The sequence below is a fragment of the Triticum dicoccoides genome, chromosome 1A (genome assembly GCF_002162155.2).
Source record: "Triticum dicoccoides isolate Atlit2015 ecotype Zavitan chromosome 1A, WEW_v2.0, whole genome shotgun sequence".
NCBI lineage: Eukaryota > Viridiplantae > Streptophyta > Magnoliopsida > Poales > Poaceae > Triticum > Triticum dicoccoides.
In genome coordinates, this window is record NC_041380.1 from 431,653,010 (window position 1) to 431,679,114 (window position 26,105).

The 26,105-nt window shown below is 42.8% G+C and overlaps 3 protein-coding genes across 5 annotated transcripts; 1 reads left to right on the forward strand and 2 right to left on the reverse strand.

The window, feature by feature from the left end:
* The first annotated feature begins 1,379 nt into the window (after positions 1 to 1,379).
* Positions 1,380 to 7,404, forward strand: LOC119277206. 2 transcript variants are annotated; one of them, XM_037558462.1, is made up of 6 exons: positions 1,380 to 1,835; positions 4,155 to 4,264; positions 4,391 to 4,450; positions 4,535 to 4,762; positions 5,703 to 6,444; positions 6,931 to 7,404. In XM_037558462.1, exons 1-6 carry the CDS (start codon positions 1,586 to 1,588, stop codon positions 7,002 to 7,004), a joined length of 1,464 nt encoding a protein of 487 aa, XP_037414359.1. In that variant the 5' UTR covers positions 1,380 to 1,585; the 3' UTR covers positions 7,005 to 7,404. The 2 variants fall into 2 exon arrangements, with proteins under 2 accessions (XP_037414359.1, XP_037414352.1); XM_037558455.1 differs by having other exon boundaries at positions 4,391 to 4,762.
* Positions 7,405 to 8,480: 1,076 nt separating this feature from the next.
* LOC119277218 (RNA-binding protein BRN1-like) lies at positions 8,481 to 14,382 on the reverse strand. The gene is made up of 9 exons (XM_037558473.1): positions 13,970 to 14,382; positions 12,479 to 12,561; positions 11,185 to 11,236; positions 10,948 to 11,073; positions 10,755 to 10,837; positions 10,149 to 10,331; positions 9,200 to 9,536; positions 8,975 to 9,118; positions 8,481 to 8,887 (listed from the first exon to the last, which is right to left on the reverse strand). The coding sequence occupies exons 1-9, from the start codon at positions 14,208 to 14,210 to the stop codon at positions 8,757 to 8,759; spliced, it is 1,380 nt and encodes a 459-aa protein (XP_037414370.1). The 5' UTR covers positions 14,211 to 14,382; the 3' UTR covers positions 8,481 to 8,756.
* A 2,909-nt stretch (positions 14,383 to 17,291) lies between these two features.
* Positions 17,292 to 24,667, reverse strand: LOC119277229 (protein BONZAI 3-like). 2 transcript variants are annotated; one of them, XM_037558489.1, is made up of 16 exons: positions 24,357 to 24,667; positions 22,913 to 22,960; positions 21,951 to 22,096; positions 21,821 to 21,869; positions 20,950 to 21,006; positions 20,634 to 20,804; positions 20,424 to 20,558; positions 20,254 to 20,315; positions 20,085 to 20,172; positions 19,893 to 20,004; positions 19,726 to 19,802; positions 19,514 to 19,651; positions 18,725 to 18,889; positions 18,534 to 18,647; positions 18,075 to 18,171; positions 17,292 to 17,966 (listed from the first exon to the last, which is right to left on the reverse strand). In XM_037558489.1, the coding sequence occupies exons 1-16, from the start codon at positions 24,522 to 24,524 to the stop codon at positions 17,824 to 17,826; spliced, it is 1,770 nt and encodes a 589-aa protein (XP_037414386.1). In that variant the 5' UTR covers positions 24,525 to 24,667; the 3' UTR covers positions 17,292 to 17,823. The 2 variants fall into 2 exon arrangements, with proteins under 2 accessions (XP_037414386.1, XP_037414382.1); XM_037558485.1 differs by having other exon boundaries at positions 17,292 to 17,969; positions 24,357 to 24,665.
* Positions 24,668 to 26,105: the final 1,438 nt, after the last annotated feature.

Here is a 26,105-nt window from a genome sequence, read left to right on the forward strand (position 1 = left end):
CCCTCTTGCCCGCATTGGGTGCAAGTATTTGCTTTATGTATGTGTATGTACCGCTTATATGTTTTGTGTGGTGTCTCCTATTGGTTCGATAAACCTTGGTTCTTAACTAAGGGAATACTATTTGCTGCTATACTACATCACCCTTCCTCTTCGGGGAAATCCCAATGCCTATCACTAGTAGCAGTGTCCCTCGCAACACCATCGCTATAACACAGCCATCGGCCCACTAAGTATCATCGTCCAACTCCTAATGATGCCCCCACAATAGCGCTTTCCCTTATTGGCCAACAATACCGGTTGTCACTCGCAGTAGCGAAGGCACGTGGCGACCCCCGGACCACCGACACACCATCTGCAAAGCAATAGATAACATGTCGGTCACCCCCACACCTTGCAACGCCGAGTGTTGTCATCGCGCGGAACACCTTACAAACATCGAGGGGCTCCTAGCACACACCATTGACGCACTATCGTAACAGTGAACAACACGCTAAATGTTCCCTCTCCGACCTTCCAACACCGCGTGCCTCCTTGCAGCACCGATGGGGAGGCTTGCATCAGTCCACGGCGAACAACGAGTCAACCCGCAACACGACGCAAGCCACAGTGGTTGTTCTTGCAGCACAACTGTCGTCCCTCATAGTAGTGGCATGGTGAGCTCCACTGACCAGGTGTGGAAGGGATAATGAGAAGAAAGGGGAGCACGCCAGCGATGCAGGGAAGTACTTGCAACATTAGAATAGCGACGACGGCTTGCAGTCGTGGTGATATTCCCTGGTTGCGCATGGCGGCCAAAAGCTTGTGGCGCGTGAATCGTAAAAAAAGGAGCCTGATCGTGATAGATGAGGGAAAGGGAATGAAGAGGAGAATGTTTGGTGCTACCGAGGGCCAGGTGCTACTGTGATACGGGCTCCTAGGCCATCAGATTCTCAGATCGAACGACATCTGGAAGTTGTTGTATCTGCTGGATCTATGTTCAATTTTCGAACACCTAAAATGTTTTTTTTGCAAATGTTGCAGAGTTCTTGGAAGCCATCTGATCTAAGAATCCGAGGGCCATGAGTCCATATCACGGTAGCGCGTGGCCCTCGGTAGCACCGGACATTCTCCTAGGAATGAAGGTGGTTCGTGGATAATTCGGCGTGTGCTACGTGGAGGATGCACGAGGACGCGTGGCAAGGACGGACGACACTTGTGGCATCATCAACCGATGGGTTAGAAACGTTTTTCTTAAATTTATAATTTTGTTTAAGAAAAACATATAAGGATTTTATTTATCACTAATAGTGACAAGCTAAAATCATTTACGCTGTCAGCAGACTTGCGCAATAAATGCAGCGGCCAGGCCATCACCCCTTGTCCTCGCACGCAGCCCCCCCCCTCTCTCTCCCACCATTTCCACTCCACCACCCCACCTCCTCAGTCCTCACCCGTGCGCGCCGCACTGCTCTGCTGTGCTGTGTAGCATACGCGGCGACGCCACAAGCCCAAACCCTAGCGAGCCTCACGTGGGTCCCGTCCCCGCCCCTGCTCTGCTCCACCCGGCGGCAATGGTGGCGGGCGGTGATGCGTGAGGGCGCGCGCCATGGGAAAGGCGGCCGGGGGGCAGCGGGAGCAGCAGCCGCCGGGGGCGGCGGCGGAGGTAGGGGGAGAAGGAAGAAGAAGAGGAAGAAGCTGCAGCGGATGCCGCCGGTCCGTGCGTCCGCAATGCGTGGCCGCGCTCCTTCTCGGCGCCGCCGTGGTCCTCTCCGCCCTGTTCTGGCTGCCGCCCTTCGCCGGGCGCCACCGCGGCCGCCGAGCTGGGCCGCCGGATCCCCCGGGGGACGCGCTCGCAGGTCAGCTCGCATTGCGAGATCTCGGCCACCTTCAGTTTTTAAATTGCTTAGTTTTTAAATCGATCTCGTTGTGTGGACGCCAACGCCACGAGTGGTGACTAAATCAGCGACTAGACTTTGGAGATTCGCGGGTGATTCAAGCATAGTTTTGCGCCTCTGAGAGTAAATATGAACCAAAATACTTGCATCTGGTAGTTCTTTTATCTGTTTCCTTTTTTCTCCAATACATGTTTTTATTAGCTTCTGCCAGCCCAAATTCGGACACATACGGTATAACACAGTTATCTAGGTGCTATCTTGCTGGTAAACATGATAGGAAATGTCGGCCAAACCACCAAATCTTCTTTGTGCCAATTTCGGCCAGTCTGGATGGCCGCTGAGTTGCCACATTGTGTTCACTCAGTTTTTTTCCCTATCTGGATAGCAAACAAATTTTTTAGGGTGCTCTTGGTGGCGCTTCTAGGGGAGTTTCTGGTGCAGATTTGTGATTTTTTTTTCTTAGTTACTGTGGAGCTCAATGTGTGAACGATGCGTGCATTTAGTTATTAATGTTAGCTAACAAAGGTTTAAAATCAGTTGTGGTGTATTCTCTTATTGTATTGTCTCTAGAACTATGGTGGACGAAAAGAATAAATCCATTTTCTTAGTACATGCCGCAGTGGGAGTTTTTGTGTATTGAAGATCTGGGTATAGATATATGCTTGAGCTGGCGGTAGGAGAACTAAAAATGGGCCTTGTTGGCTATCTATGGTATTTGTTCATGAAAACATCGTTTTATAGATCTTAGTTCTTGCCAAAAAATTATTGAAAGGTCACATTAGAAGATCATGGCAACTGCATAGAAATACAAGATTTTACCGAATAGTTATGTATTGATGTTATGACATCCTGACACGATTTTCAGTTTAAGAAACGGCAACCTTTCATGGGCCGGTGAGATAATATCCCGACAAAAATTGCCATAAAAGAAAGGCACCTTTTGGATAGATTAGATCAATAGATAACGTTAGACTTCCAAGATCATGACAAAAGTTGCCGTGAAAACGTCAATGCTTTGCCGAATAGACATGTTCACGACAAAAAGCTGCGATAGATAAGGAACTCCTTTTTCAATGGTGATGTTATAAAGTCCAAATAAAAAAATTGTGCAAGAAGAGACAACAGTTTAATGACGGGTTATGTCATGAGGTCCCAACAAAACTTGCCGTGGTAGAAGAGTCAATACTTTACGTAATGGTGACGTTAGAAGACTCGACAAAAAGTGCTTCCCTGGAAAAAAGATTACTTATAAAATAGTGATGCCTGAAGTTTCCATGCCTTAACAAAAACTGCCGCGATAGAAAAGGCAAAAGTTTATAAAATGGTGACATTAGAAGTTGATGTTAGAAATAATTTTCTTTTCATATACGGAATGGTGGTAGCTATATTGAACTGATGGAAGTGATTATGTCAGCTCTTGGAGATATAATTTTGATGTAAAGAACCTTTGAGGAGAGTATGGTCAATGCACGGAAGTGTGAGTTCGCTAGTTCAGTGTATGCATAATTTTGTCTACAGTGAGCTCTAATCTTTCAGGGAATCAGGGAAATAGATCGAAACATTGAAATAATTGGGTTCCTATATGCAAGAAAGGGTGTTATCAGTTTTAAGAATGCCAATTTATAAATGAAACGAACACCTAGGGCATCCAACAAATAGCAAGGTCTTAGTTATGATACTAGATATTGTGTGAAACCTGTCTAAGTAGCTTTGATCACACAAAAGTAGAAAAAATGGAACATGGTCCTTCTACATTTGCATCCACATGATGCGGCTAGGAGAAAAAATGCCTTGAATCTTATTTACAAATATGGGGCATGTTTGGTTGGCCTCCACATTTAGTCACACTTTTGTGCCACAAGTGTGGCATGCCACAGTTTTTGTGGTGGCCAAATTGGTCGCCACACTTATGGCAAAAGTTGGCTAGCAACCGAGTCTATGGCAAGTGAGGTATGTGACTAAAAAAGTGCGGAGTGCCACAGTTGTGGCTGTAACCAAACGCTTGCCACAGTTTGCCACACTTGTGGCACAGAAGTGTGGCAAAGTGTGGATGGCAACCAAACATGCCCATGACCTTTAACAATCATTAATAGTTTAATACTCATGTCCGCTCAGTTGAGGTAATGTCTGTCTCTTTTACTTGTTTACTTCACTAATGATTCCCATTTTGACTTCTCGAGAACTAGTGTGTTGTGATCTTTTCTGTTGAGCTTTAAAATAAATATTTCAGCATGACATTATTGAGAATATTTGGCAATTGAAGTACTCCTCTTTTTGCAGCTGATATAGTGGCAAGCTTTGTGCTACAAAAGACGGTTTCAGAGTTGAATGAAAGTATACCTAAGCTTGAGTTTGACATCTATGAGGAAATTGGCATCCCTAACTCTACTGTAAGGCAGAAATGCTGCACCTTATTTATTTACTTCATGTTTTTTTTTTGCGAATCTTCTTCCTGTCATGTACAGTGTGCCCCACAATCTGTCAACGTAATTCCTGATTCCTAAATGATTGTACAGGTTGCTGTAAATTTTCTACAACCATCAGGTGCATCAAACTGGACAAATGTCATCTTCAGCGTTGTGCCTTATCCAAAATACTCAACTATGTCATCAACATGGTTGAGCATTCTTAGGTCTCATTTCATGTCCTTGGTTGTACAGCAGTCAACACTCCAATTGACAGAGTCGCTGTTTGGGAACTCATCATTCTTCGAGGTGCTTAAGTTCCCTGGAGGAATAACCATTATCCCTCCGCAAGCTGCTTTTCTTGTGCAGAAGCCTTATGCATCTTTCAACTTCACTCTGAATTTCCCAATCGACAAGGTACAGGATAAAACAAATGAGTTGAAAGACCAAATGAGGGCAGGACTACTTCTCGATACCAATGAGGTTGGTGCTAGCATCTGGTTGAGTTCTATTTAATATTTTCCATTCTAGCAATAACTACCATGTCATGTTAGTTTAGTTTTACACACTTGTCACCGCCAAATTGCTGTAGAACCAAATCTGAAAGGTTGGATGCTTGGTTTTTTTCTTTTTTTTTGAAAGGAATGCTTGCTTCTTGTTATTTGTCTTGGGTTTGATTCCTGCGTCCGCATTTGTATGCAAAAGCAGAACAACCATGTACATGACCACATAAAATTCATTTTATACTCATGTACCTGAACTCCATGTCCTCTGAGTAGTTTCTCTGCTAGGGACAAAGTACACCAGGAATATTTTGTTTTTGTATACATGTATGGCCGTATGGGCGAACATGCAAGAAACACATATGGGATTTTTTTTCCTTCCCATTTTCCTATTTTTGTAGAGTTAAATATTAAGAACGAAAAGAACATACTTACTCCCTCCGTCCGCGAATAAGTGTACATCTAGCTTTTGTTCTAAGTCAAAGTTTTAAATTTTGACTAACTTTATAGAAAATAGTAGTAACATATATGACATAAAATTGCTATATTATCAAAGTACATTTCAAGAAGAATCTAGTGATACTAATTTGGTGCCATAAATGCTTTTACTTTTTCCTAGAAAGGTGGTCAAAGTTTTAAAACTTTGACTTAAGACAAAAGCTAGATGTACACTTATTCGTGGACGGAGGGAGTATATGCAATATAAATGATCTAACACAGCAATCAATACTCAATAGCAGTACGACAGTATGGGTAGAGATCGTAACTTGGAACTCCATACTTGCCCTAAGACTCTTATTTTGTTGAACGTTCCAAAATGTTGGACGGGGAAGCATAATTTTCCAAGGTCATAATATGTGAAGTGAATATTATATGCTGCTTTTCTTTTTTAGTTGATCCCCTGTTCACATGCTTTGCAGATCCTTTATATCAAATTGACAAATTTGGAAGGTTCAACGGTTGCTCCTCCAACAGTTGTTCGGTCCTCCATTATTCTAGAAGTTGGGAATCACCAGCCTTCCCCTCCAAGAATGAAGCAGTTGGCACAAACGATTGCTAATTCATCTTCAGGAAACTTGGGACTAAATCACACTGTATTTGGCAAAGTAAAGCAGATAAGTCTTTCGTCGTATCTGCGGCATTCTTTGCACAGCGGGAGTGATAGTGATGCACCAAGCCCCGCACCCATGACTCATGAAGATCATCGCCATCACCACCACCATCATCATCGCCACCACCACCACCACCACCATCACCACCACCATAGCCACCACCGTAGTCATGAAGTAATTAGGCATTTGCCTCCATCTCCTGCACCTGTACATCCTCCTGTGGAACAGCCCAAATATAGATCTCCATCCCCATCTGGTTATTCATATGGATACACCAATAAGCCAAAAAATAAGGCTCCTGTGGCCCCAGCGGCTGAGCCAGTAGTTAGGAATCATCATTATGCTTCCCCTCCCACCATGCCTCATGCAGTGTCACCATCTTCTGTCAGTCCATCACCTTCTGCTCGTCACTCTACAAATATTCCCAACAGGCACCATAGTTCCCCTGCTCCATCTCCAGCAAATGTGAAGCCCCCGCTGCATACAGTGTCTCTCGCTCATGCACATCATCCTGCTCAAGTGCCAGCTGTGGCCCCTGCTCCCAACACATGTGAGTCTTCTCTATCTTTTCTCATTTCCACAGCTGCCAGACATTGCTAATATCAACCAACATTTATCAAGGCTTGGAGTTGGTAGATTGTTCTATGTACAGAATAGCAGTTTTATTCCATGCAGACCTCAGCGATCAGTTATCGTGCTTGTCACTGCAATTTGAGTGATTTACTAAAATGATTTGGTGTACTGTGAATTTGTGATGCTAAACGAGTCCATCTAAACTGCACTGCTATGTCGGTGATACTGATGAGACTAGCTAATAGCTTAATGCATGTCTCAAGGAATCCTTACAAAAAGACATGCTTAGTATCATCTTTGTTCGCTGTTTCAATATTTTTTATTCATGCTAGGAAATTTTTCATCCTGTTATCTGTGTTGTCACGTGTAGACTATCCAATTATACATCCTGATACCTACCTGTCATGTAAATTAGCAGCATATCCTCTCCTGCAACTTACCATCCGCTGTTTTGTTATTACAGCATTTGCCACCCGAAGGCATTCCTGTCAATGGGCACTTGCGATGCTATTGTGTTTGCTGGCTGGTCTACCATGACAGAGCTAAGGTAGCATGCTGAAGGCAGTCCAAAATAAAAAAAAGCCTTCAAGAGCTAGCATGCTGTTTTCAGGAGGTCGCATTAGGCGTGAAAAACTGTGCACCCTATGAGCAGGGGGTGTTTTTTATAGCATGTAAATACTGGTGTTGGGATATAAGCCAGGCAACTGGGCATCTCTGGTGTTGGGATATAAGCCAGGCAACTGGGCATCTCTGGTGTTGGGATATAAGCCAGGCAACTGGGCATCTCTGTGTATAGTGGTCAAAGCCAGAGGCGGCGGGCCCTTCAGTGTCGTTGCACATGTTTTGCCCAGTCTTGCTGTGCAGTGGTGAACAAAAGATGATGGAATCCAGTATAAAAGTTTATACTGTTTGTTGTCCGCGTGTAGCGGTTGCCTCCGGTTCAAATTCTCAGGGGTTTGAATTTTGCGTGGACCGATGCTCAATGATTCTCCTGAATAGTAAACCTGAGCATCAGAAGGCGTGATGATGTGTTTTGATGACACATTGCGCCTTGAATTTGACATCCTACATGATCATTCTGACAAACCAGGGTTTCAAACCCCTGATGGCAGTTGCAGGGATTTCAAGGCAAGCCATTTTTGGCTGGCTGGGATTCACCTGAGCATGTTTCCAAATTTCACTTGGGATCTAGGAAATTTGTGTCTGAAAATGCGTTTTTTTTTCTTTCTTTCACGTGGTCGGCAATAGCATATGGTCGATGCAAAGCAGCGTGATTGTGAGCTTCATTTCAGGTGAAGCACCAACTTTGTGAAACTGTGTCCATGGAGCTGCAGTTGTGACTGAGTGGTTCAGAACAGCCATTTTTAAGTCGACTGGAAGTAAATGACTCAGCAGCCTGAAAATGCTAAATGGAGCTTGAGCTCCATGTAGGGCGACTTTAAAAATATATATCATACTTTTATGTTTCAAAAGATTCTGAAAAAATTCACATATACCAAACACATAATGTACACATGTATAAAATTTCATGTTGAAATACATTAAAATGAGAGCTACAGAAAAGGAAAAACTTTGTGCCTTCTTAGCACATGAAGTCCACGATTTTTTTTCAGCTCACAATTCAAGGTATTTCATCATCAAATTTTACACACATATGTACATTACACCCTCGTAAACGTGTATGTTTCTTTTCAGAAATTTTGAAACTGAAAGTTAAAATTTTGAATTAAAATAACAGGCTCCATGGAGCCCGTCCTCCAAAACACCCTACTCCTTGCAATCGAGCTAATTTAGCCTAGTAGTAACATGTTACGATCTACTCCTCACAATCGAGCTAATTTAACCTAGTAGTAATATGTTGTTGATGTAGTAATAGCTACGCTCAGCTCATCCTAAAGGCAGGCCCATGAGACTTCAAGAAGCCACTCCATCCCATACAGTATACGAAAAGGGCTATTCACACACAAAATTCATCAAGACACTAGGGCACGTCAAACCTTTAGGAAAACAAGCGGAATTCAGTAGAAAAAAGGGAGCAATTGAATGAATCAATGTCTGATGTACAATGGGTCTGAATCTGATGGTACAGATGCTACAACTATGCTGCGACAAAATACACACTTTAGCAGTTTTCAAGAATGTTGAATTGAATTGAGCCAAGATACACAAGCCCCCACCGAAGACGACACATGGTGGTGGCCAGAAGAAACAATGGGACGAACGATCAATTGTGCGACACATATGTACCGGTTTTTCCTGATCGTGTTGGGGGGTATCGACTGGGCGCTGTCAATAAAGTTTATTGTGCTTGCTGTTGTCTCTCTTGAGTTGTACTTTCAGCTTTTTACCACCTAATTGGAACCCATTCATCATACTTATGGCTGCCTGCGCAGGAGCAGGAGAATCGTAGCTTACAAAACCTGCATCCAGCCAGGAACGAATTAACAAAAATCATGATGGTATGATGCCAGTCCTAAGAAATCCAGCTAGAAGGAAGAATTAGTTACCAAAGCATTTACTAGCACCGGTCGTTTTGTCTACAAACACTTTGGCACTCAATACTCTACCAAAACTCTGAAATGCATTTGCTAGATCTTGGTCGCCGAATTCTTGCGGGATGTGATAGATAAACAAGTTAGCTCCAGGAGGACCTGTGCACATGAAACACATCATCTGTAAAACATACCTGAGAAGAAATAAAAAATGGAATGACTATATTAAAGGAGACAAACCCTCTAGCTGAGGACCAGTGTTGCTGCTGGTACTTGAAGATGTGGGAGATGTAGCATTTGCATTCGGAACTTTAACTGAATTAAGAGAATTCATGTAAGGACGACTATTGATGCCACCACCAGGATATGACCCAGGATACTGCATACCAGGCCCAGCTGGATAAGGGCTGCCCAACTGCATTGAATTGAATGACCTTGCAACTGAATTAGGGGATAGTTCAGAATTAACGCCCCGTATTGAGCTTCCTTGATTGACAGGCTGAACCATATTCTGGAAGCCTGCTTGATTTTGCATTGGAGATAAAGGGTACTGCATAAGCCCATAGGTTCCTTGTGGCTGCACATATCAATAACTGAGAGTTATATACCACAACACAAGGCGTATCATATTCAGGGCTAGTGTGGTGGGCACTAATCAAAGGTCATAGAGCATTAACATGCCATTGATTCAAGCCATTTTGGACCTTGCTTAACACTACTAGCACATTAAGAAAGATAGGTCATTGGTGTTAAAATTATATCTTGTAATGGTTCTGATGTAGTTTTCCATGTTTGGTACTCTGTCTGTTGATGTTTTGGCTTTGTTGCCTTACATCAACTTCAATAAAGATGGCTATGTGCATCACAATGATGCAGAGGCCGGGGGTTTCAACCTCCTATTCTATTTTTTTAAGAAAGATAGGAAATCGCAGCAGTTCAAAACAATGCCTTTTCTGTTTGGTTGGTTGCAACAGTACATGTGCAACAACTATACAAAGGTTATAGACATAGAACAACATGAATAGCGAAAGGTGGAAACAAACATTTCCACTTTCCTCAAAACATGCTCTTGAACAGTCATTTCTTTCAGCAAACTGAAAATCTATTCTAAGAATAAGCTCAAGATTATAGGAATAGCCTTTTATTGTATGGGCACAATAAGCTCAAGGTTTCAGTATCATAAATTCACCTGGTAGCCAAATCCGTTATATGGAGGCACATATCCCATCTGTAAGGCACCAAATAATGAACTCTGTTGCATGGCATTTGCATTTGACATATTAGACGGCGGAAATTGAGCCTTTTGTGCTTTTCGAACCTGCCTTTCTTTTTCTGTGTCAGCCCATTTTACAACCAAAGGTACACTTGAACCCTGAGAAAAAAGATCAAGGCATGTCAGGGTATATTTACCAATCATGAAGTTGCAGAAGAAAGGGAAATAACTAATACAAATGTGCATAATATTGTCCAAGATTCCAATTTCCAACCATTATATTTTGTTTTTTTAACTCAAAATGTAGCAAACAAACTGGATAATTCCTGTTTTTGTAAGCCTGGTGCCATTACTTGTATGAGAGATCAAGAATGTTCAGATCAAATAGGTCAGCAGAATCCACCACACATGTGGGCGAAGCAATTTCTGCACTCAACAATGGTTATTTGATCTGGATATACTAAAATTTTGCTGCATGTATTAAAACCTTCGTCTTCCCTCACTTTCTTTATGCACTGCAAGTGATTTTGAATTTGGCTAAAGAGAACTGCAATTGCTTTGAGTCCTCATGTTTTCACAAACCTCTATTTTGTGCTTCCCATTTAAAGCTTCGATAGCTGCCACAGCCTGGTCTTTTGTTTCATACTTCAGAAAGGCACAGCCGGCTGCAACACCCACAGTTGGTAAGCAGCTAAATGTGCAAGCAAGTGTAGAAGAAAAGTAATGTTCATTTGAAGTCATAAGAAAATCAACTGGTCCCACAAGAAATTTTTACCTTTGCTCGTCTGTTGTGAACCTCTCAAAATCTGCAAATCTTTGATATTTCCATATTGTGAAAATAAATCAGTCATTTCAGCATCTGTTACATTTTTGGGGAGCATTCCGATGAAAAGTTTGTGCTCTGGAAGTATCGGTGAAGACATGTCAGCACAATGAGAAACAAAACAAACTTCGATCAATAATTGATACACAAGTTTGCTTGTGAATGAAATAATTTTAGAGAGCCTCATACCCAGCCTTTCCAACTCTCCATCGGCATATTTTACTTGCAATGGACTTGGGGCCTGGTTCCAAACACAGACAAAATGGGAAAAAATGTTAATGACATTCAGAGAGAAGTAACAGCAGCCCTTGCAAAATTGTATTGATGTTCGGTGAATATGCAAAGAAGATGTTGGTTATGCTCATTGATCATGATAAGGATGTGTCACATCTTTCTGAAGTAGATATAGACATTTTATTCACGTTCATATAACCTCAAAAAGGCTTGGTGCCAAAACAGCCCCAATCCCTTTGGTCATTTCGCTTTTCGTGCTGGCCAAAAGAAAACCTGTGATCACCAAAAGAACTACTACTAAGCCATTGGACTGCCCTTTCCATATCTACCAGCCAACATGGTCTAAAATATCATAATTGGGACCGCTGGTGCATCACTCTTAGCTAAGCTTAGGCACCTGCTTTCTGAATTTATCCAAAATCGACATATCAAAGATTCCTGGCTACAAGGTTTTAGATCTGATCAGCTACATCAATTCTACAAGAAAAGATAAGTCTGACAGAAATCCACTTGATACCAGTCATGTACAACAATGTAACATCCTTCATATTCTAGGGGTGCCAACAGAGCAATTTGGAGCAGTAATAATAACTGAAGTGATTCATAAAATATTTGAAACACTTTTGTCTGCACTACTGTACTGTGTCTACGGCTAGCATAATGGATGATGACATGCATTCCACATAGACATTAACACAGTTTGCCTTGACCAGATTAAGGACACACCTGGAGCAACTTTTTTCTAAGAACAAACTAAAAGAAAGTGCCAAATTAATAAGTTAGATTAACTGTACTAACAATCCATCAGTTGGTCAAGTGTGGGCATGGACGATTTTGTTGACAGTATTCATCAGTTAACCAAAATCTTGAATGCAAGTCAGACAAATCATTCTTCTACATCATAGTCTATACGCAGGATCATTTGGGCCAAATAGGCAAACTCAAAATGGTTATCTTAAATGCAAATATAGCGACAATGGTCAGTCAGAAAAAAACTTTACAGATCACCAATAATGAACCAACTTCCTGGGAATCTCCCACTAAGTATTCACTTAAGACTTAACCCTAACTAGACCAGCATAGACATGTACTGCATTCCTGGTTCATCCACTGCCAAGAATACCCAACATTCAAGAGCTCCCAACAACAACAGATCCAGAAAGAACCCTTTAGATGCATCAGTTGGTTAAATTATACCCGAGTTACCCAGGCAGATACATGTGAAACAAGAAGGGTTGTGTCTGCATACCCCAGGAAGCGTGCGTTTGTTGTGAAATGCATTCACTGCCTTGTCAGCCTCCTCCCTTGATGGGCAGATCAGGAAGCAGCAGCCTGCAATGTACAACATACTGTATATCAAGATCAAACTAAAACATCATGAGGAGAGACTACAGTCGAGCAAAAACAGAACACAAAATACAACTAAAAACCTACTGGGACACCAATACCAACAAAAGACTCTCATATGAAAACACCAGTGTAATACCGAAGTTTGTCGCAAACAGGATTGTGAATTTGCATATGCAGCAAAACATCTTATGACGTTCACATGTAACTACTCCTGGGAGAACAAATGCAAAACAATCAATCCCTACTAACAAGAACAGATATAATTCAAACCAATCAAATCGAAGAAGCACTGATTCCCCATGGTATAGGGAAGTACTCTCCTAGGACAAGTTCTAAATAGTTACCATCAGATTTCATAATCTTGAATCATGATCTCGTAGTAGGGAAATGTAAGGTAAAATAGCCCAAAAAAAATCCAGAGCAAAACCTCGAAATACCACGCGAAGGTAAATTCCTTGATGGGACCAACGGAATTCTGAAATCCACCGAAACGGCAACAAACACATTACAATTCCACTGGTCCTAAATTCCAGCCTATCGCACGTACAGAGAAGACACACCTTCGTCCAGCTATTGGTTGAAATGAATTTATGTACTAACAAGGACAGCTTATATCTGTGGTCCAATCTGCCAGCTTAAATTCGAGCTCAAGTCCATCTAAAAATTTAGCCATGACCAAACGTTTAATTCCACATCCCATGATCGAAAAACACACACGCACGCACGCACGCACCCGAGAAGCAACAAAGTTCTCCAGAGAAGAAAATTTACCAATCCGACACCAGAAAAAATGAAATTCGGAGTTCAGACCCAACGCTTGCGAGCAACACTAAATTCCAACATTTTTTACTGGCATGGGTAAAACCCCACTGATTCAGCACAAAATCCGAGCTCGAGCGGCCGAGGAGCAGAGAATCTGATGCAGCTCGGAGCTCCTACACAAGAGATGAGAAGTTGAGAACATCCAAATGAAAAACGCGGGATAAAGCAGACTTGGGCAAACGTTTTGACTTTTCTCCGCAGGGAGTTCACACCATAGCAGAAGCTAGCAATTCAGCCCTCCCCTTGCACAAAATTCCCCACGGGCAGCGAGAATTGCGCCTAAATCGGCACGGAAGAAGCCCAATTCCCAGCAGAGCGCGAGAACTTTCAGCCGGAAGAAGCAGAAATCAGGCAGCTCAAATGGCCGGGCGGCATTGCCAGCCACCAGCAGAGCACAGACAGAGAGCACAGCGGAACCGCCGCGGGCGGGAGGAGCAGGAAAAGCCGCAAGCAAACGGTAACCGCGCCCAGATCCCGACCCAGGGAAACAAACAGAGCGGCAAAGCACGCAGGGAACGGCATTGCAAGGGGGGGAAATCCGGCGGGGCGGGGGCGTACGGATCCGGACCTCGGGACGCCTTGGTGGCCTTGTCGCGGATGACGGTGACCTCGTCGACGACGGCGACGTCGCGGAACATGGCGGCCAGCTCGGCCTCCGTCATGAGCTTGGGCACCTGGCCGACGAAGAGCTTGACGGAGCTCTCGTCCCTGCCGCCGCCGTCCTCCCCGCAGGCGTGCCCTGCTCCGGGCCCCACGGCCGCGGCGGGCTGCTGCTGCTGCTGGTCCCTGTCGCCGGCGTCCTCCGCCATTGGGCTGGGCTGGGCTGGGCTGGGCTGCCGAGCTAGCTGGCTGGCTGGCTTAGGGTTTGCGTGGGAATTTGGGGTGGCGACGGCGTAGGAGGCGGGGACGCGGACGGGGACGGAGTCGGGGCAATTAATAGTAAAATAAATAGCGGCGTAGTGAATTAGGACAGGAGAGAGGGGGGAGGGAGCAATGGATATGGTATGGTGGCAGACTGGCAGTGAGGGACAGGGAAGACAAGGTGGTGTGATTCCCACCTCCCTCCCCCCCTCCCTCTTTTTCCCCCCTCATCTTCCCCCCTTCTTTTGTCCCAACGGTTTTGCTTGCATGCTCTCGTTTTTCTTTTTGAAATTTTAATGATGGTGTTTTCCTTGTCTATGAGAGACGGTTAATGTGCATCTAATTAAGCTGTTTTTAATTTAAAAAATGGTGTTTGTTATGCTACTAGTTTAAAATTTAAGCAAAGTCAAGAGGATTTATGTGTGCCGACTGAGCGGCAACCACTCGGTAAGTTCAAGCAAAGTCAGCTCGTGTAAAATTCCGGCGTTCTTTCGCATTTACAGAAAATTCGAGAAAAACTTTCAAGCTCAATCGATGTGATACTTGCAAACTTGTCAAAATCCCGATAGAAAAAAGAGTGTGGATTGCCACGTACAACAATATTTATACATCACATTTTTTGACAAATTTTATACATCACCATACTTGCAAACTTGTCAAAATCCCGACAGAAAAAAAAGACTTTTTGACAAATTTTGAAAAAAAATCTTTTTACCTTTATATCAACATAAATATTTACACATCACAAATTTTGACAAGTTTGCATCAATATTATGTCAACATAATTTTTGACAAATTTTGCGAAAGAATGGAAGGTAAATGACTAACAAATTGTAGTGACAACCACTCCACTCCCAGCTAGTTGTTAAAATGTTACTCCCTCCATTCAGAAATATATGATATTTTGGATATTTTAATATGAACTACATATGAATTAAAATGAGTGAACAAATACATTAAAATATGTTTTTATATGCCCGAATCAAAAGAAGGTTGAAATATTTTATATTTGTGGACGGAGGGGGTACGTGCTCGTACATGCATTTTGGGGGGCTTTGGATCTTTTCCTTTAACGATCGTCCCCATGTTTTTTGCTTGCTTGAAGTGGCAGTGAAAGTAATTCACCAACCATGCAATGCAATGAGAATGGAGGCATGGACAAGGACAGGCAGGCTACTGAAAGGCAGAAGCGCGCCAATTGGAACTATCCCTCTCAGTCCTCCTACGGGGGAGCTGGCATGTCACCCTCTCTTTTCTTCTTAATCCATCTTTTTTTCGAGAAAGGGAATTCGTGATGCATCTGATAAAAATGGCAGCTGCACATGAAATAGTGTCGGGTGTATTCAGGGGAAAAGAACAAATCGCTAGGCGCACCAATCTTGCCGAGCACTCCCCGCAGGTGCTGGGTCAGTTGCCCGGTGAAAGGTCAATGTGTGGTGCAAATTGAAGATACTCCTACGTTATTAGCAGATGACTATTCTACAGAAATACTAATATCCATATTTGTTCTGATGATAATAATAATACTAGTACAAGAAAGGAAGAAGATCTTCTCGGAAGCATAGTAAAATTGCAAAAGGAAAAGAAAAGTGAGAGAGGGGAACCTTCTCTTTCATCAATCAACCGAGAAAAGAAAGAGAAAAGCGACATATGCATGGTGATGCTGTGCCTGTCAATCAGAATGATCATTTTGTGGGTCGCTTTGGCATGTGTTGAGAAAAGGAAAAGACAGTGATGTCTAGCAGGGTGCGGAGTTGCCTGAAATGTTCCTGGGCATTACTGTCATAGAAGAGGAAGAAGAAGAGCTACAGTTTGTTAAATCTGTTTCGCCGCTGGCATAGAGGATGTTCCAGCACGTCACTCTCGCTTCGATCCAAGCTTTCGTTCTCGTGCCTGCGAAAGCGTGAATTCGACTAACAGCATGTACCCCTCTGTACCAAAATATAAGACGTTTTTTTGCAGTTCAATGCATAGGCAGTAGTATATAAAAGCAGGCATTTCCATGGCAGAAAGAAAGTCCGAGTACAATACTGCACACTGAAACTGGAATTCTTTCAACCCTCTGCGATAATAATCGAGCTTAACTTGGCGCGGGCGGGAGAGAGAGAGAGAGAGAGAGAGAGAGAAGGCACTAATCGCACGGAGGAGGCCAGCGCATTCCAGTTGTCGGGAAAGGGCCAAACGAAGGAAGGGGGAGGGGGAGAGAGAGAGATATACTACTCCGGCGGGCGCGGCGGGCGCGGCGGGACAAAGACAGGGCGGCGGGCGGGCATGGATCGGCTGGCGCCTCGCGGGCTCACCGGTAATTGTTCCGGACTGCGGAGTACCAGCATGTGCCCGCCAGCGCTAGGCTGGCGTCCAGTGCGGCCACATGCCGCATGCCATGCCATGCCGGTTGGCCAGCAACTAGTGCTAGCCATAGCAGGCACGGTCAACTCATAACCACCACCACCACCGATTTGATGCTGCCACATTCCGTTCTGCAGCACCCGCTTAATTAATTATACTATGATTAATTAGCCCACTCTGTTTTTTTTCTTTCTCGGAAGCAATCACTTTTATCGCAGTTGTGTGCTCTTTTGTTGTCTTAGAGAAATAGCGAGATCGTTGGACCTCCGCCCACGTTAGGATACGACGGCACGGCTCATTTCCCGCGTTATCATCTCCGCCCGGCCCTACCAGAAACCAAGAGCTTTGTTGCATAAAATTGGTTTGTGTTTCATCGCTAAGGAAAGGAGAGAGGTTTTTAAAATGTTGAGTTAAGTCGACAAATTTATTCGCAGTCAGACAAATTTCACTCCTTCATTGTCTCCAGCCACATGCGACTACTGGATACCCAATGCCAACCCATTGAAAAAATTGCATGACATAGATGACAGTACTAACCTTAAGAAAGGATTATTGACTCCAGAATTGATCGAGCGTGCTACGAGCATGCAAGATTTCATGGACAAATGGTATTTTAGGAGAAAAAGTAAAACCGGCCTTATATCTCTCCCTGAGACCAAGAGGAATTTCATTGAATAAAATGATTTCTTGTTCCACCAAGGAAAAGATAGAATATCATCAGACAAAAGAAACGAGTCTTGGATACATTATACATGTCTCTGCTTAACAAATGTGATACTAAGCCTCCTGGAATTTTTTTCATTCATCTTCTACAGCAACAGCCAACAGGCGACCATTGATTGCCGACCCATGAATTGCATACCATAGATGATAACAACGATAAGCAAAACCTTAAGCAAATGTACACAATAACAAGATGGGTCGCCTAGGAGATAACTCCTTGTCGGTGACAAAGTGGCCAACATAGCAGCAGTTCAGCGAGAAAAATCACTAGGAGCTATCTCATTTTTCAATTTTCATACGTAGTGTTTGCAGCGACGTTCTAAACCTGGGCGGAAAAGTTATCTACGGGGTTCAGTACCTAACGTAGGATGTGGAGAGCAGAGGCGACGGGTGTTAGTCAGACAGATAGACGGCAGAATCTATACAATTGCCAGCTGGTACATACGCGCAGACCAGCTTGTGTGGGGTGGCGGGCCCGGCGGGGTTCCTTCACAGCTGGGGAGGAGGGGGGTAGGCTGGCGGCGCCGAGGCATGCTGGGGCGGTCGCGGCTTGATGTCCCGGGTGCGCATGTACTCCAGGAACTGCCCAGGCAGCTCCTCCAGCAGGCTCTGGACAACGGTGACCTGCCCACCTGCTGATAAAAATCGTCGTCGATCGGTCACTCTTGTTTTCAGCGGTGGTACTATGTGCAAAGAGCTGGAGTAAGTTGATGGTGACAGAATGCGAAACCGATGCTGACCTTGGACTTCCCTCATGGGGACGAACTGGACTATGTCACGCGTTGCAACCCTGCCTGTTGAGCTTTCAAGCCGCTTACCGAAGTCCGCATCCAGGATCTGACAAAGCCAAAGAAAATTGCCAGATAAGATGTTACTGCTACTTCGTGTTGCGGTGACAAAAATAAAGATCACAGAGCAGCATGTTCCGGTCCCGGCGGCCTTTGTTTATCAGGCAAACTGCATGTGATAACTAGAGCAAACTTTCTGGTAGGTGCAAGTGCATGCCTGCGGCTTCGTTGGACGCATGGCACTACAGATGCAATTAACAAGTGCAGCGACAAACTGCCGGGCCAAAACTAAAGCTACTAAGAAATAGCCAGATGCCAAGGCATGACAGCATGCAGCTCATTCAAGACCGAGATGGCAAGAAAAATGTTCAGGGGATGAAATATTTATCACATATTCAGTAAATGATTTACCCTCATTTGAGTGAAATCAGCATTCCCTACTCCCACGATGAGAATCGACAACGGCAAATCTGATGCCCTTACAATAGAATCTTTTGTTTCTTGCTGGTCAGTGATAACTCCATCCTGCATACAATGCTCAGGTAAAATTTTTGAACAGAGGTCACATGACAGATTCCTGTTGGATATATATGGTTACATACCGTGATAATGAGCAGGACAAAATATTTGTTGTTTCCATATTGCACAGAATGGCTGGCAATTTCTGCAGCTTTGCTGATCACTGGCCCAAACAAGGTTGGCCCCGCGAGAGAAACGCTGTAAAGAGTAGAAGAGTATGCTGACATGATGCCTTCAACTCCAACTACCTGTGATAGGAACAGAAAAATCTCTAAACATCAACTGCGGTCTAAGAAATCTAGGTGCCATCAGCCGGTAAATATAAAAGATCTGAAAAACTGATCTAAGCAATATAATACAATCAAGTATTCTATAGGCTGCTTTTATTTTTTGCTAACATTCAGCAACATTTCAGGAACAATACCACACATCATTTGTAGCACTATATTTGCCGTGCCAATAGGTGACATCTACTAAATATAAGTAATTAAAGAGGATGAGACAGGGAAGTATGATAAAGCCATATCACTATTTTGTAACTAATGAGATTCATGAGTCCAACAGGAATCTAATTTCTTAGTCATTAATATCTGCACACTAACATTTGTAAGGAAGCCAAAAGCAGGAGATGCAGCTGAACAGAATTTGGTTTGCAGCACTACATTCTCATGTGTGAAGCATTAGTTGTTCAGTTAATACTACTGCAAAAGCAAGACAAGGAAACAAACAAAGCCCATAGCTCAAAAAGTTTAGTCTTATGATACACAAATGTCCGAGAGTTGGTTTATAGGGGAATGTTTCTTTTTGATATCATCCATTGTCAAAAACTAATTAAATAAAATTGGCAGTAGCTCATCAGGCATTAATCTCACCTCACAGTCATTGGTGCTTGCATTCAAGTTGAAACAGTGGGATACAGATCCTCGTGGTATCTTTGCACCAAAACCCCATGCAGGGAATCGTCTATCATTGTCATAAAACTGTAGAACTTCGCTTACCCCTAGAATTGCCTGGTACATCAAATGGTTCAATAAGAAGGCTTTCAGTTTAAAGAATATCCTAGCAACGTCAGAAAATTCCCAACCTGCTGGTATGAGTTTGGTCTGCCAGAGGGGTCAATGTAGTGCAAAGATTGTGGTACACGGGGGTCACCATTTGATGCTGGAAACACATGGAATAATAACCACACATAAGCCACAGATGATTGACAGAGCTACAGATAAATCATTGAAGCTCACAATTAAAACTAACCAGTAAAATCTACAGCCACCATAAAATTGAGCTCAAACCCGCTGGAAATATAGTCCAAGAAAGTATGTTGAACTTTTTCCTGGAACTTATCCAAGAACAGCTGTCCTTTCAACTGAACACAGATTGGTTACGTCGAGAGGTTAGATGGAGTAATTTTTTGTTAATTATTGTGTCAAATAGTTGAAACCTAACCTTCTTTTGTCCCTTATGGCTGTAAAAATTTGCTCCAGCCTTTGAGTTATATAGATTTTCAAGCTGAGCGATAGTTGTCTGGAGAGCCCTATTTGTCAGAAAAATAAAAAAACAATTAATATCGGGATCAATGACAAAAGATGCCAGAATACTTCCTCACCCAACCTACCCAATAAGTTCATGGTTGCCGCTGGCATCAAAATCAAAACACTCAACTAGCAGTGGGTCATCCTGAAATAAAGTCACATATTAGAAGAAAAAAATTAGATTAACCTTGAATTACACATGTGTTAAACAAGTCCGACAGAAAAATTCATATACTAGAAAAATGTTACTTGCCTTGCTACTGTACTGCTGTGATGTCAGTGTTATAGGCCTCCAAACAGGGTTTAAATTGTTCTTGATCACCTCTGTTTTACATATAGGAATGGCAACAGCACTTTCTGACAGTCTTGATACTCTCAAGAAAGGATCCTGCACAATAAAAACCATTTATTTAGAACTGCAATTAATTTGCCACCTTATAACTACCAAGGAAGTTATCCATACACTTTTGGAGAACGTGTCTTTGTTATCCAAGTTCAGGCAGTGGAATTGCATATCAACTGCCATCCTTGATGAAGCAGTTTCTTCGGCATGTACTGTCACTGTGCCCTGAAGGGCATGTCCAGAACCATTTCGGAGGTTCAAAGTCAGGCTATGGTTGAACTTTGTGACTATCTGTGAAAAGAGCAAAGGGGTGCAAAATAAATATCAGGAGAGTGCATTTGTGTGTCTCTCTTCTTCATTTGCATTTATTTAGAGAAATTATATACTGCAGCTGGATTATGCATTGTACTGTATCATCTAACTGATTTTGCACAACCTCAGATAAATTGCAGAATGCTTCCCCTAGAAAATCTTGCTGAGCCAAGTTCAACATCTGCATAATACAAATGACTCAGGCTTCTATAGTTGCATATAGAAGTAATAGACTACAAATTCTAAGCAGGCTATAATGTTGCTGCCTTGTGTGAGTCACTGAAGGTAAAAGATAGCCCACAGCAAACTTATAATTATTTTTCTGTGCAATGAAACTGTTAAGACAACTCTACCATCACCTCATCACCCAGATTATTTTGACCAAATATTGACAACTGTGAAAATTCTGCCGCTTGTTTTGAGCACTCATTGACTGTATGTGCACAATATTTATGTAAATTTTCATACCTTCCATCTTTTGACCCGATGTTACATTATGCAGGGGCGAAAAAAATGAGCAAAAAAACAACAGCTAGCATGCTACATGTGTGAGGAAAAAAGAATGAGGCCCTAAACATGTAATCTGGCTACTGTATATCTAACACAGTTACTGCGTCCATTAGTTTAGGAGGGTTAACTCTTTGATGAGCAAACATGCATCATCCTGTAGTACTTTTTGGTAGAAAACATTGTACTGAAGTTCTTCACCACTTTACTTGGCACCTTCACTATGTTTTAACATATTGTCCCTTTTCTCCTGCATGACTGCCTTGTCTTGTACTGACCACAAACCTCTTTTAAAAAATTATTATTTTATATTAGCAGGAAAGGTTATAGAAAATTGACACACTAAATGTAGCCATAAGAAAATAACAAAGAACAGTGAAATACAAACAAGAAAGCATGTCTTGATTTGAAGCATGGCTACACAGATATTAAGTACTCAAACTGAATTTGGGTGAAGCAAAAACATGAATTAAGGGCACAGAATATACCTTCAGTGGTGTGTTATGGTACTTTGTGTCAACGTCATATATCCTGAACCTATCATGAGCCCAAAAAGAGGTAGCAGTAAGTATGAGCTTTCTACAAGTAATCAGTATGTATATAGTTTTATAAACTTACACGAGCGGTTGCACAATCTCAAATTGGTAATTTATCATAGCTTTTGTGATCCACAATGGTTCCAGTGAATTCAATATCACTTCAGTGCGGCCGATCTCTTCTAGCCTTCCATCCATTTTTGTGTAAACCACCAACATAGGATCACTCTGCACCAAGCAGAGTTATAGCTGAGGAGGATACATACACATACACAAGAAAAACAACTAAACAGAATTAAGCACCATAATTTTCTGTTACACACTTTGTTGTAAAAGATTTTGTACACTACAATGAAAATTTTGACAGTAGGATGCATGTTTCTAGTGTAGCTGGTGCAAGGGAAACATACTCAAACATAATGATTGAATATGAATAGATTGGCAATGCAATGATCTTTGATGTACAAACAGATATCAAAATAAACTGAAAAAGACAGCAGTATATCTTGAAAATGAGCATGCCACTTTCCGGGATGGTGGTTTCATGTTTCAGCTATTCGAAATGTAAGCCTTCTTGTTGTTGGCTAAAACTGAATATTAGCTTGCATTGTTGTTCTTTACATATAACTTATAGGGCCAAAATAGAAATTTATTTCTGTTTTCCTTATGTATCACAACTTTGATCATAGAACTACAAGGAGAATCAATGCCAATTTAAAACTTCAAATATTGTTCATGTACACTTATTTTGGCCCTAGAAAAGGTGAAAACAGTACAATAAGAGGGTAAACAAATGGCATGTGGATACAGAATCACAATTCTGCACCTGTTCATACATAATAACATATAGTTTTCTTTGTTTTAAACTTGACATTTTTTAGCAAAAAGCCAAAGGATATCCAACATTGAGCAGCATCTACTTCAGTTCCAACAGAGTTTAACTTCACTTTTTAAGTTAGGGTACAGTAAGATGCACTACAGGAAAGGGAATATAAATATACGTACAGATCGAAATGCATGGAAGAACTGGATGGTAGTTTTTACCTTAGAAAGAGCATCCATATTTCTCAACTTGGAAGCTGAAAAGGATAGCTGCAATGCAGGAAGATTGCGACATGTCAATCAAGGCAGATCATATTGACATCCACTATCCGCTAGTTTATTTTATTTTTCGAATTTTTACTATTGGCTAGTTGAGAACATATTAGCACGCAGCACCGACGTACACCGAACTGGTTCTACATTATATCGCTGGCTGGAACATATCCAAGCATATGGTATCCTTGAACATGCATTGGAAACATTATAAACATTCTAACAGATGAACTCTAAAATACTCCCTCCGTTCCAAAATAGATGACCCAACTTTGCACTAAAGTTAGTATAAAGTTGAGTCATCTATTTTGGAACGGAGGGAGTATGAAACAAGAGACCACACATTTCTTGTACCCATTGTCACAAATCATGATACATAGGTGGCGCACAACTCACTGCAAGCACATCCTTAGATCCTTGAGAATTCGAAGACATGGTATTATATTGTCTGAACAACTTCTTTTAATTGAAATAGATTGAGTAAATCTTCATAAAATAAAATAAATTGTTTGGTACTATGTAGGACATAAAGTTCATCGTCCAGTGTGTGAACGTTAGTGCGACTCTCTGCACAACATGGTTCCATTTTTAAAGCAAACGATTGGTGTCCACCACCCACTCCAACCTAAAGTATATTTAATCATTCCTGATCCACTTCCAGAAAATACTACAGCGTCAAAAATATTAATCAATATTAAAAAAATGTTTTCCAGAGACCAGTCCATCAAATTATATGCGATCACCAATTGAGGAACCGCATGCGGAAACTGAAAAACAGCACTTCGTCACTTTCGTCAGGATCTTATTTGTGCACAAGCAGGTCACCAAGAACTCGTATGCCATTTTGTAAATAAAAACTGTAACGAATATAATTGCACGCATGCAGTTGATGCAAAAAAAAAATCAGAGCCGAGCGCTGGCATTTCACAAAACCCGCCTCAAACCCAAACTCTCGAGTAAAAGCCCCCTAAATTTGCGCGCATTAAAAAAATGGCGCAAAGCGAGGCGCGCTTGCAGATAAAAAATGTGGGATCCAATCATCCAAACCAAAACCAAAGCGACAATTGCAATGCCGAGAGGTCTGGTCTTTGGTGGCAATAATCGAAACATCTGTACGCTGTGACAGAGAAGCGCATCTACGAAAATAAACAAACAATGGCACCCGAAATCCACCTCATTTGACAGCGAAAGCCCACCAAATTCCGGTCGCCGTAGCCGATCGCGATCCGCGACGGCCCCCAAATTCCTTCCCACCCCAAAAACCCGCGCTCGAATGGTGACCACGAATCAGCGAAGCATACCATTCTGGGAAAGTCTCCGCGGCTAGCGAGCAGGGCTGGACTGGACACTAGCTAGGGTTTCCCGTGGAGGGGAGGGGAGCGAGGGAGCGTACCTCGAGAGGGGTGTAGAGGCGCAGCGCCTGGCCCTGGAAGAAGTGGTCGACCGCCTCGTTGGGCCCGCCCTGGCCCTGGCCCTGCCCCGCCGCCGCCGTCGCCCCCCTCGCGCCCCCGCCGACGGCCTCCATGCCGCCGCGGACGTCGCCGGAGAAGCACCCTCCCATCCCTGATCTCGGCCCTGGAGCCGCCGGGGAAGTTTGAAACGGGTGGACTTCTTTTTGAAACGAGTGGACTTGATTGAGAGGTGGAGAGAGAGAGCTTGTCCGTTCGCAGATCCCGCTCCGGGCTCGGTGCGGAGGGATATTTGTAGTAGGCGTTTTCGCTCAACGCGCACGAACGCACAGGAGTCGAGAGGGCACGACGCCGGTCGAAGTGGCCCACGCGGCTGTTCCGTTTTTGGAAACCACGAGCTGCCGTGAGTTGCCTGATGATTTTCGAAAGGAAAAAAGGTCCTATATTTCTTCGGCCATTTGTTATTCACGCGGCAGCGCGGGACAGGGGAAAAGACCGGGAACCAAATCTGAGATCGCCGCGATATTTCGTGGAGCAAACGGGACCTCATACTACGCGGTAGCTGATTGATTGGCCGGATGAAACGATCCGAGCACATTCGGGCCGGGGGCATCATCCCGCGTTACCGATGCCCTTTTTTTTTGTTAACCAATGCCGTGTAGCCGTGCACATTCTCGCTAATTCCCCCGCACAAAATGTAATAATCAGGAATTTCTTGACCGTCAAAAAACTTACAGAGGTACTCCCTCTGTAAACTAATATAAGAGCGTTTGGATCATTAAAATAGTGATCTAAACACTCTTATATTAGTTTACGGAGGGAGTAGCAGTCAAGAATGGTCCATTGTGCATTATTATCATCCATACAAATGGCCCATCGCGCACCGATTACCATCGCGAACCAGCGTTTGCTTCCGATACGCGGGATTTCTCTTGTCTCGAAGCGACACTTCACCAATGCCACACGTCTCGTCAAACCGGGTTCCTGGATCATGTGTCGTCTGTGTTGGGACAACTAGATAATACCCCGCGCGTTGCTGCGGGACATTTGTGTAGGACACCATTAGTAGGTTAACTTGTACCTTATTATTTTTCTAAGCGTGGAAGCATGAGGCATGTCAAATGAAAGGTAAGTACTGTCAAATGAAAACCAAATACTGACTAATAATTATTAGTAACTATTATTATTATACAATAAAAATTCCCATAGGATTTCCATGTCTGACAAACATGTGGAACTACAGCCGTAATTTGGCCAATAGAGAGCAACTAATCTTCATACAATATCATCAGATATAACTATATACAACAAATGGACATATGAAGGTTCTGGTAGCCTTAAACACTACATGTACATGCATGCTTGACAGATCTACATGCATCCTTGCTTTAAGCTTTTTCTCAAGGTTCTGCTAGCCTTAAAAGCTATGTACATCGTGCAAAAAAATATGCACTTGACAGCTCCCTTGCTCCAAGCTTTCTCTGACAGTATGATTATTTATAGGCTATATGGCCTATTTTAAATGTCAGATAAGTGAACAAAAAAATTGGTAGATAGGTACAGGAGGGAAAAAGAGGTACAACCACAAATTTAGCAGGGGAATCCTTGGTTCAACTCACTTGGTAGTGTATTCAGCAGACTTGGAACAAATTGTTTGCAAGATATATATGTTCTCCAGTTTTCCTAATAGGCAAGGAATGATGGCTGACAATATTAATACTCGTACTAAAGAA